Here is an 11731-nt window from a genome sequence, read left to right on the forward strand (position 1 = left end):
TTGCTTAAGAAATAATGATTTCCCCTCAGTGCTGTCTAAAATTAAATGTAACATTATTGATGCCAAGGTATGGTGAAATTATAATGAACTTTTTTGGTGTTTATTTCTTTGCAGAGATGAAAGACGAACTCAGTATGAGTTTCAAGCAGAAAGACAATATTATGAAAATGTACGGACACCAGGAACCTATACTGAAGATCCCCGTCGTAAATACCCTGCCAGAAGTCGGGAGTTCTACACTGAATGGGACCCTTATCAGGGAGATTACTATGATCCACAGTACTTTGAAGACCCCCGGGAATATCGAGAATACAGAGCTGACCCTTATGAGCAGGACATTCGCAAATACAGCTATTTGCAACGGGAACGTGAAAGAGAGAGGGAGCGCTTTGAAACAGATCGTGGACGTGATCATGGGAGAAGGACCATTGAACGTAGCCAAAGCCCATCTCACATTGCCTCTCGTCGCCCTGCTAGCCCTACTGCATCTCCTTCACTCTCTGAGAGGATACCCAGCGATTCAGACCGCCGTATTTGCTGCCGATCTTCTGAAAGAAGTGGTAGCTGCAGTTCTATCTCTCCACCCAGATTTGAAAAACTTGAAAAGGCACGTACTGAAAGGTACAATAAAGCGGACAAACTTGAGAAGGATCGAGTCTTTGAAGTTGAAAGAGGGAATTTGGCTGAAAAGGAGAAGCGGGCTGGACGAAAAGATCGAGGGGACAAGGACAAAAGTGAGAAACAGCGGCTTAAGAAGCTCAAAGTCGCATCACCTATTATCCAGCCATGTGAAATGGAACCTGAACTTGAAAGAGATGTGAGCCCCGAGTCTGTCCTTCGGAGTAAAAACAGTAAAATTTCAAAGGAAGGCTCGAGCAAAGGAAGACTAGACCTTCTGCCTTGTGTGGTGCAGTTAACACGTGTTAAAGAAAAAGAAGGAAAATTGATTGGTCATTCTGTTCAAGAAAAACAAATACCGAGGGGTGGGAGTGACAGTCCTAGATTGGCATCACCTACTGCTGACCAGAGGAGTCCTCCATTCCGCACAGAACCATCAAAAAGTGATATCTCTAAGCATGGAAAAGTGCCCAGAGACAAAAACATCCACAGTTTAGTTGAGGTTATTGACAAGGATGCTAAAATCAAATCCAAGAAACATGGGAAATCTGAAATAGGATTTGACAGTGGCATTTCTGTGGATATTGACCGTCTTGCTGCAAGGAAAAGGCGTTTTGAAGACTCTGGGAAAACTGACCGACAGAAGAGAACTAGTGAGGAGGACCTTGTTAGACCTGGACTTCATAAAATATGGAACTGTACTAAGGATACAGATTTGGACAAAAATCTTTTGATAAAAGGGGTTCATAAAAAGGAGCACCACAAGGATAAATGTGTCAGGATGGTTTCAGTTAACAGTCCTAAAGATGGAAGAGACTGTGAAACCAACTCATTAGGCCTTTCTCTGGAGCGGCAGTCAAGGATAGGGGAGATGCCTGATGATTCTACAGATCAATTAGACTCGCCCTACCTTAAAATGGATTTAGAAAGCTCAAAAAGTGAAAACAGCTCCAGTCTCACAAAGATGTCAGATGATGGCAGCCTTGACTTGGATGAATTAAAAGAACAGCAGAAACAGATTTTCTCAGAAAACGAACAAGGGAGAGGGAAGTGCAGAGACTCAGATGACGGAGATGAACACTTTGTGCATGTTGACCAGAATAGCATATCAAAACAAATTGAACAGAGTCGATGGCTCCGACCCAAGCTTGGAGATCCCGATAAGTTAGTCAAGTTTGAAAACCCACCAAGTAATGAGATTCGAGACTTTGAGAAGGATTACATCATGCATGATGTTGGAAAACCAATTCAGGATACGCCCAGTGATGACTTCTCTTCCAGTAAACGAAAGAAATTGGAGAATTTTGACTTTGAAATAGTCACTGCAAAAAGAGAGCGCAACTTTGCAAGTTCCCAAAAGTTGAATGAGGACATTTATCAGAGTATAACATCCTCAATAGGACATGGCCACTTTTCTGCAAATGATGAAGATGAAACTGCCCAGCTTTCTGTGTCTGTTATAAACAAAGAAAGAAAATCTCCAACAACAGATGATAAATTTTCACACACAGAGTCATTGAAACACCGTTTGGGCCTGACAGCCACACATTTTCATTCTTCTGACCCTGAACTTCCAAAGCTGAAGACAAACATGCTTGGCTGCGATGAGGAGTTAATGCAACGTTGGGAAAGACGGATGAAGTCTGATTCCCTTAGAATGGAAATGACTTTCCCAAGTGATATTGCAAAACGTGAAAGCATCCGCAAACGCCTTGGCCAGGATTTAGAACCTGGAGAAGTGCAGTCTGATTCAGATGATGATGGAGAAAACAAACACATCTCTCCCAAGTCCAATAGTTCCTTGTCTTATATCCTCAGGGATCGTGATGAGAGGATGACAGACCTGAAGCTTTCAGGCTCCTTGGAAAAGAACAAGTTTTATTCTTTTGCATTGGATAAAACTATAACTCCTGACACAAAAGCACTCCTTGAAAGAGCCAAGACACTGTATTCCTCGAGGGAAGATAATTGGTCCTTTCTCCCCTCACGCTTTCCAACCTCACACAGCTGTTCAGATAAGGACAAGGTAGAGCTAGCCCCTCGACCTATTCCTTCTTGGTATATGAAAAAGAAAAAGATTCGTACAGACTCTGTTGAAAAGTTGCATGACAAAAAAGAGGAACTGAAGCCACAGGACCAAGAGCGTCAGGACCTGTTTGCCTCTCGCTTCCTGCACAGCTCAATCTTTGAACAGGATTCTCGGCGTTTGCAGCATCTTGAACGTAAAGACCAAGATTTAGAAACTGGAGTTGGTAGGCCTTTTGCCAAGCCAGGAGCAACTGAGACACAGCCTGAACCTGGAGTAGGTGACATTCCACAAGAGCCCAAAGTGCTTTTCCATAGTCGGTTTTTGGAGCTTCAACAACAAAAAGACAAGGACCATCCCCCACCTGATACAGAGAATGATTCGATAGTGGTGGAGATTAAAAGAGATGAAGTACAGAATTGTGATAATGTGCTGTCTGACAAAGAATCTGAGCCAGTTCTGAAGGTTGATGACAAATCAACTAGCCCCCCATTAACCTTGTCGGTTTCACCATTTGTTGCTTCCCCTAAAGAAATGTCTCCATCAGAAAAGAAAGAACTTCTGTCTCCATCCTCAGATCAGCCTATGTCAACTGTTAAGGAAGAAAAAGTAGAGCCAGTTCTTGAGGTGAGCCCACCTCATTCTCTTCCTATGGAAGACTTAAAACCAGTTGCTCCTAAGCTAACCATAAGCCCTCCACTTGCTCTTCCAGAGCCAGAAAATGAAATGGAAACAAAAGTAGAGTTAATTGAACCCAAAGTGAAAATTGGAGATACTTTGGTGGTGGAACATAATCCTGTTGTGGAAGATAAGCCTCCCACTCCTGGTGGTTCCCTTAGTGGCTTTGAGAGAGAGACTGCAATTCAATTAACTTACTCCGACTATCCAAAGATTGAAGAAAAATCTGAAATTATTCAGATGGAACCTAAAATAGAAAATCCGGAAACAAAACACTTCGAAGAATCACTTAAAATTGAGGCAGATAGTGAGATGTGTATGCCAGAGCTGGAGGCTGAAATAAAACCCTTAGCAAACCGCAGACAGCCCAAGAGCAAAAGGGCAAAACCACTGTCAGTATTGCGCACTTCACAACCTTCCCAGATAGTTGCCACTGAGAAACCTGCAACACGAAAGAGTGAACGGATTGACAGAGAGAAACTCAAAAGGGCTTCATCTCCTCGAGCAGAAGTACCAAAAGCATCACTTGAGTCTAAAACCACAGCCAAGTCTCCAATCCATGCGTCAGATTCTGAGCAAAACCTTGAGTCAAGTTTGATCCATGGGAGAACACGTCGCAGGAATGTAAGGTCTGTCTATGCCACGCTGCATGAAGACGACCAAGCTGGCAAAGAGGTAGTTGAGTCATCACGCTCCATGCGCAAACGTGGTGCTGATAAAGAACCAACACAGCAGGATGTTCAAATTCCAGCTACCAATGCAAGGCGAGGACGGCCACCTAAAAGGGGTGTCAAACGAGGTGAAGATCTATCACCAGTTAAGGTAGATCAGCAGAAAATGTTGGAGGAAGACACAGAGATCAAAGACACCTCAACTACTGTAGAAGTAGTGAAAGCCTCTGAGGGATGGCGTTCACCCCGGACCCAGAAAGTGCAACAAACACAACTGACCTCATCTGCTCCAGTTAACAAGAAAGGAGGTAGGATAGACAAACAGTCTGGCAACACTACAGTGCTGGCTGAACAAGGTGATCTGGCAAGTCATGATGAGTCAGATTTTAAGTCTAAAGCTGATTCTGAACTGTTTGGAAAGTTATCAGAAAAGGCGGAAAACACAAGCTCACCAGTGCACAGAAAGGAAAAAGACTTAAAAGATTCTGGTGGAAAGAAATCTACTGATGGGGAAATTGAAAAGGTAGACACTAGCTGCACCGAGAGGAGACAACAACCTGAAAAATGTGTTAAAGTGAAAACGCCAAGGCTGAAAAGAAATGCCAAACAGGTCACTGAAGATAAATCGCACAGCTTAAAAAATCTCGAGATCCGTGTCAGCGTTGATGATGTAAAAGGTTTACTTCGTTCAGAGGATGAGCCAGAGTCATTTGAAGCTCCAACTATTACAAAAACCAAGACAGTTGTACAAGAGAATGAGGAAATGAAGATCGTAGGCTTTCCGAAAGAATCAAAAGAACCTAGTGCACAGGAAATGGAAGACACCTTATCAGAACCTGAACTGCCTGCTGATCCAGCAGCTCTCTTAGCGCGGCAGATGGAACTAGAGCAAGCAGTTGAAAATATTGCTAAACTTACAGTAGAGCAACCTCCTCGACCGTATAAGGAACCACCTCCTGAGCAGCCTACCATATTGCCTCCTGTCATAGCAGAACCAGAGGGTGAGGTTGAGGAGGAAAAGCGAGCTAATCCTGCAAGTGAAACGGAGCTAGCAGCTGCCATTGATTCCATTACAGCTGAAGAAATGTGTGCAGATGCAGATAGTTTCACAGCTCCTCCTACTTACACAGCTCTTATTCCTACCCCTGATTCGGTGATATCCTCCTCCTCCTCCTCCAATGAGATTATGGAACCTGAAACACACATGGTGATCAACAATATTCTTGCAGCAGACTCAGATGATGGTCCTCTGACGCCCAGCCCTAAGGGGGTAATAGCAGAGTCTAAGGCAGCTGAAGATACCCCTCTCCCTGAAACACCCAAGAAAACAGTTAAAGCAAGGGCCAAAACCCCTAAGAAGTCGCGAAGTCGTAAAGGTGCAGCTGCCAAGAAAGGGGATACTGTTGAAGAGGTTTCACAACCAGAGCCCTCCCCAGTCAAGTTACCGGAGTCCATCCCAGAAGACCCAGAAACCATTAATTCAAAAGCAGTTACAGTTGCAGCTGGGGCAAGTGCAGCAGCCTCTGTGGTGACTGCTGTTGCAACTTGTAGGCGTGACGTCACAAGTGCTATAACAGTAGACACGCCCAAAGAGGCAGAACAGCCTGAAGTGGAACAGCCTGTACCCAAGGAATCTGCCTTTCATTCAGGCACAAGCAACTCAAGTTCTAAAAAGCATCCCCAAGCAGTGGAGCCATCTCCCCCAGCTCTTGCCCCTGCTCCCGCCCGCTCACAGCCTGTATCCCAGTTCAGTGTACCCCTGCTGCGACCAGCCAAAATGCCCCTTTCACCAGACTGGCCTCCTCGAACTGAAGAAAGTAGAATCTATGTTGCTCCTCCATGTCACGTCACGGTGGTAACTCCTTCTGCACCAGCATCAACTACACTTGGAACCCCATCAGCAAATCCCCCAATGCCTCCTGACACCAAGGCCTCGGATATTGACCCTAGTTCCAGTACCTTAAGAAAAATCTTAATGGAACCAAAATATGTGACTGCATCAAACAGCAATTCTAGACCTACCACTATGGTGACATCTGCACTGTCAGATACTTCACGGATATCAGAAAATGAAAATCCCTCAGATACAATAGTTTCAAGACAGTTACATCCTGAAGATAGACCACCGTTACCCCCCCAACCCATACACCACAAACCCTTCCCACTGACAGAGTCCCAACAGAATTGTGGAGAGAAGCCCCAGCATACTGTTATTTCTCCTGCTACCTCAGTAATAAGTCGTATTCCAATGCCTTATGACACAGAAGAAACTCCAAGAATTTCACTGAGCAACCGAAGCATTGGCATATCCATTCCCAAGCAAAAATTTAGATCAAACTCTAATGAGAATAATCGCTACCATGGCATGGATATAGTAGAAGATGGGACTCGAGGGCGCTCTGTTGTTGAGACCACTCCCTACAGTACAGGCTCCAGTCCTGGCCTAAGGGTCAATACATCAGAGGGTGTTGTTGTTTTGAGTTATTCAGGTCAGAAAACTGAAGGACCTCACAGGATGAGGGCCAAAATTAGTCAAATTCCTCAAGCCAGTGCTGGTGACATAGAGTTTCAGCAATCTGTGTCCAAATCTTCAATGAAGCAAGACCCACTCATCACATCCTCCCAGTCGCCTACTCCAAAAGTAGTCCCAACTCCTTCACCTTATGGGCACACAGGAGTTCTCTTGACAGGTCAGTCTTACAACTCTCAACCTGTCATTTCCAGTACTAAACAGGAGAGTCTGGACAAATCTGATGCTCCGTATCACACAGCATCTCAAGGTGGCGTGGTAAAGATGTTCCAACAGCCGGTTAGTTCTCCTCAAGTCCTGATGTACAACCAAGCTGTGATACAGCAGCAGCATGGCAAGAGAGGACTGGGGACAGAACCTCTACCAAAAAAGATGGACATTGGTAAAGCTGTTCAGCAGTCTAACCTCAGCCCAGTCATGAGTCCACACCACCCATCACTATCTGGAACCCGCATGAGCCCCAGCCCTGGCATCCCAACTGATCGGTCAGCTCTACACCTAAAGCAAGAACCCCAGTCCCCACGAACAGCTGTTCACTCCCCGTCACCCTTTGTCAAAGCATGTCCTCCAAGTGGTTCTCCTAGAGGAACTTCCGTTGTGCTAGGTCATGGCATGCCACCAATGTCTACATATCATTCTAGTATGCATCACCCGCACTCAGAGCAGTCCTCTGTCATAATTCAACCTCACAGTGTCACTCAGTCAATGGCTCACGAAGCAAGGATGAACACACCACCAATGTCTGGGATAAATTATGGGAGGCGAGGTGACTCCCTGTCTTCTCCCCACCAAGGGCCTCCACAGCGCTCAAACACACCGCAACCTAATGTCATCCGAGATCTAGTTCTGCAGTCTCATTCAAGTCCCCAGGGTTCAGTATCAGGTGGCGGTGGCAGCAGTGTAAGTGAAGAAGACCCCAGACACTTTAACCAAGCCCTTAGCAGATCTTCACTGCCACAGCTCCAGTCAGACGTAATGATGATTCACAGTGATCACCGAGGGCACAGTGATCACAGAGGGCTCCACCCAAGCATACGCATGGACCAGTACAGAGACATGCACCAGCGCATCCTCATGCACCAGCAACTGGGAGAGCAGGCCGCTGTAGAAGCAAGACAGTCACGTACCTCAGAGACTGGAACAACATCTTCAAGCAACATCTCTGGGCCTTCGAAGAGTCCTATAGTGGCAAAGAGCATCGACCTTTCTACAAAGGAATCTCACAAACCACTAGAAGGAAAGCTGATACATCCACCCTCCAGCGAGAGTAGAATCAGGGGAGTCCATGCATCTAGTCCTGTCCTGGTGTCTCCTCACCCTCATGGGGTTCAGCTGATGCATCCAGGAGGTGCAGGCTCCTTTCCAGTATACCGGGACATGCGGGGCTTCCCATCCCAGTTCCCAGGACATCCTTCATCGGGACACAGCCTGGTTAACCAAGGCATTACATCTTCACAGGTCACTTGATATGCCTTTATTATTGACTTAGTCCAAATATTCCAACGCTATATTATGTAGCATACAATCACATTGTAAAGCCAAAGATCATGTACAGATACAAAATATGCATAGTACTAATAATTTGGTATGTATTTTCTTCATCAGGTCCCTCCGGAGCCTGAGTTGGGTCACAGGAGTAAAATGTCTCAGTCCCATGGGGGAGGAAGTGATTCCAAACCTGAGAGTTCCCATCTTCGTCATGCTACCTCTACGGACCTCTCACACATTTCTCGAATACAAGGGGATACAGTTTCGCCCTCATACCAGTCTCCAATGACGTCGCCTATGGGTCTTACTCACAAGTCAGATCTTTCTCTACAGAAAGGCCCTCCGGCCTTCCTGCCAACTACTCTGCCAACTACTCTGCCAACAGTACCTACATCAAGTTCGCTGCAGCCACGACCCGAAACTAAGCTGGAACATTCAGGACATCGCTCCATCGACACAGTGCAGCTTTTGACGGTAGGAGGACTGATCGTCCAGCATTGTCATTATACATTGAATACATTTTCAAGATTTAAAACAATTTTCCTGTTTTGTTTTTTTTTCTGTACAGAAATATCCTATTGTGTGGCAAGGTTTGTTGGCACTGAAGAACGACCAGGCTGCTGTCCAGTTGCACTTTGTTTCTGGCAACACCATACTGGCCCAGCGCTCCCTGCCACCCCCAGAGGGAGGTCCTCTTCTCCGTATTGTCCAGAGGATGAGGCTTGAGGCCTCCCAGTTGGATAGTGTGGCACGAAGAATGACTGTGAGTGTTTTGGATTAGACTTCCTCTGAAAAGCAGGTTCTAAAACATATTTAACGAGACGAATCAAATGGAGACATGATAGCAAATTCATGGATTTTAGCAATGAACCGTATTAACACTGTTCATAAAAATCATCATCATAAATAATTTTATCTTAGTTCTCTATGGATATGTTTTTATGTTTTTACATTTATAATTAAGACTTATCATTAATGGCAGGTGGAGAATGACTACTGTCTGCTACTGGCTCTACCCTGTGGTCGAGATCAAGAAGATGTCCATGGTCAAACCCAAGCCTTGAAAAGTGGCTTCATCACCTACCTGCAAGCTAAACAGGCAGCTGGAATAATCAATGTGCCCAATCCTGGCTCTAATCAGGTCTGTGCTCAATTAAACTTTTTCTGTTCTAGCTTTTTTTTGCAAACTTTTGCTGTGTTTCATAACTAAATATCAGAAAGATTTAGTTCCTTCTCTCATCATATTATGTTTATCTTTGGATTTCACAGCCGGCTTATGTGGTGCAGATTTTCCCGCCGTGTGAATTCTCGGAGAGCCACCTTTCACGCCTGGCCCCGGACCTTCTCAACAGCATCTCCAGCATTTCTCCTCACCTCATGATTGTCATTGCGTCTGTTTGATTACCTCCATTTTTCGTTCCTGAACAAAGCCAACACCAGCCCTTTTGGACTTGTCCAGTCTCGTAAACTGGAATTGCCTCATATTTCTATGAGTTTGACTTTTTGAAAAATCTAATTTAGCATGCACTCACTTTTTTCTCCTTCACTTTCACCAAGTCCTTAAGTCACTCAATGACATTGAATTCCAAAAACTATACCTTTACAGAGAGGATCTGAAGGGTCGAACGGGGATTTTTGATGATCATTTCTGATTTGTCATTTCATTTTTGCCATTTTTGGAGGTGTTGTGCATAGCCTTTTCTAATTCATAGCATCCATGAAGCTATGGATTGAGACCTTCCTATGGGATATTTTTTACCTTCATAAAAGTGATTGTGATTTTTTTTAAAAAGACAAAAAGATGTGAGAAGTCATTGCACTATGTTAAGGAAAAAATTGTGAACTATGTACAGATTTGAGTTTAAAATGATACATGTTATGGAATTGCTCTTGTGATCAGCCATGCTTGCGCAAGTGAAAAGAAAAATCATTGCCTGGAAAATGATCAAGGATCATTTCAGTCTGATCAATCATACTGCTTTTGCTCCTTCACCATCGGCCAACTTCTACATCATTTCCGGACTCAACTCTCCATCCCGAAGTGTTCCCTGCCCCAGGAACTCTTGAGGGGACGTTTAGAGTTGTACAGTTTACACTCAATGCCTCAACAGGGGACTATAAAAGATATTTAATTTGTTTATTTTTGTTTGCATCTTCTTTAAGCCTAAGGGTATTGTGGACAATTATGAAACTGTAAATATTATAAATATTTAAAGACTGAAGCAATGTGGAGAGACCAAGTGAATTATTTTACAAGACAGATCATCAAATCTCAATGTTTTCTTTCTTTCTTTTTTTCTTTGGTCAGGGGCAAGAGGGGGGATGGTGGGAAGGATCTGTACAGGATCCAGTGGTAAAATTCACGAAAAAAAAGTTTTTTAAATTGATTCTGTGCCAAATCGTCTTTTGCAAACGCGCAACACACGCAATGTATCTTGAACAGAAATTGATCTGAACCTATTTTCATATGTGACTTTGTATTTTGCCACTCAGCGGGCAGACTTGATTCCTCTTTTTTTTCGGTATTGTTCATCAACCCATCTCTGTTACTACAGTGCTTTTACATTATGAAATTGACTCCTCATTTTGAAGGAACCATTGTATTGTAGGGGTTGCATTTCTGTTTGTGTTCCTGTTTTCCTTCTCCCTGATGTGGTCCTCTACTGCCCCCTGCTGTCTGAAAATCATCCCCTCACATATTAAGGCCTGCACCCTGAGGTCATTAAAGCCGTGACTTCATGGCAGATGTGCTATAGCATGCTTTATTTTCAAATCTTTAAGGGTAAAGTGAAATCATAGAGGCAAAGAATGTGACTTGAACTTGACGTCATGCCGCTAATGGATGTGTTGATCATCTGTCTCTATGTCTCCCCTTAACTGTCTTCTTGAGCCAAGCTGTAAATACTAATCTCCTTAATCTGTGCTCTTGTGTATTTTTCCCCTTTATAATTGTCTTTCTTCAGGGTCCTTATTTTTGTTTTGTGCAACAAAACAAAGCAGTCTGAAAGAGACAGGAGATGAGATGTGTAAAACCGATGCTGAAAGTAAAAACCATGCTTGTCAGTTTTGTGGTGTAAATATTTCTATGACTGCAAGCTGAATACTCTCATGGTTATGTTGAAGGCACTTATAATTTTTGATAAACAAGAAGAAAATACAAAAAACAAACTTAAAACGGTGATTAATATGAAAACTGTCTTTTGATCAATCTTCATTTTGAGTGTATTTTGCTGTTCCTCCATGAGGACATTTTAAACTGTAAAATAAATGGTTGTTTAACTTACTTCTGAAGATCATTAAATGGTCCGTCACTCTTGGTTTGTGTTTTTGTGAGTTGCTTTTCAGAACTGAAGTTATTTCGATGCATTGGCTGGTGGAGATTTATCGAGACAAAGATTTAGACAAAGATTTTGACATTGGTGTAATCTAAGGTTTGCAAGCTACAGCACCTAATGTGGTCTCTATCTGGAAAAGCTGTTTGCCTCTGCATCATGTTTTAACATTATACGTCTGTGTTGTCACTCTTCAGAATCAGTGCTGCAGTCCATTCAGCAGTCAGAAGATGTCAGTATCTGCCTAATTTACATCGCTGAGGTTCAAGCCATGACGCAGCTTTGTGAAGCAAAGCAGGCTGCTACCATAAACTTCAATTTGACATTTCATTTCATTATGAAACTAATTTGTTCTCTGATATTTTGACCCTGCCTTCTGCTTGATACG

General features: G+C 43.7%; 1 protein-coding gene across 2 annotated transcripts in view; it reads left to right on the forward strand.

Moving 5' to 3' along the window:
- Window positions 1-11328, forward strand: part of spen (spen family transcriptional repressor) — a 28312-nt gene extending 16984 nt beyond the window's left edge. For both annotated transcript variants that reach the window (XM_073470795.1, XM_073470794.1), the window contains exons 11-15: window positions 115-7981; window positions 8129-8485; window positions 8580-8774; window positions 8994-9152; window positions 9281-11328. In XM_073470795.1, coding sequence (XP_073326896.1) covers window positions 115-7981; window positions 8129-8485; window positions 8580-8774; window positions 8994-9152; window positions 9281-9412 — 8710 coding nt within the window. In that variant the 3' untranslated portion in view covers window positions 9413-11328. The remainder of the gene's footprint in view (window positions 1-114; window positions 7982-8128; window positions 8486-8579; window positions 8775-8993; window positions 9153-9280) is intronic.
- The last annotated feature ends 403 nt before the right edge of the window (window positions 11329-11731 follow it).

The sequence above is a fragment of the Pagrus major genome, chromosome 7, assembly GCF_040436345.1.
Source record: "Pagrus major chromosome 7, Pma_NU_1.0".
Classification (NCBI taxonomy): Eukaryota; Metazoa; Chordata; class Actinopteri; order Spariformes; family Sparidae; genus Pagrus; species Pagrus major.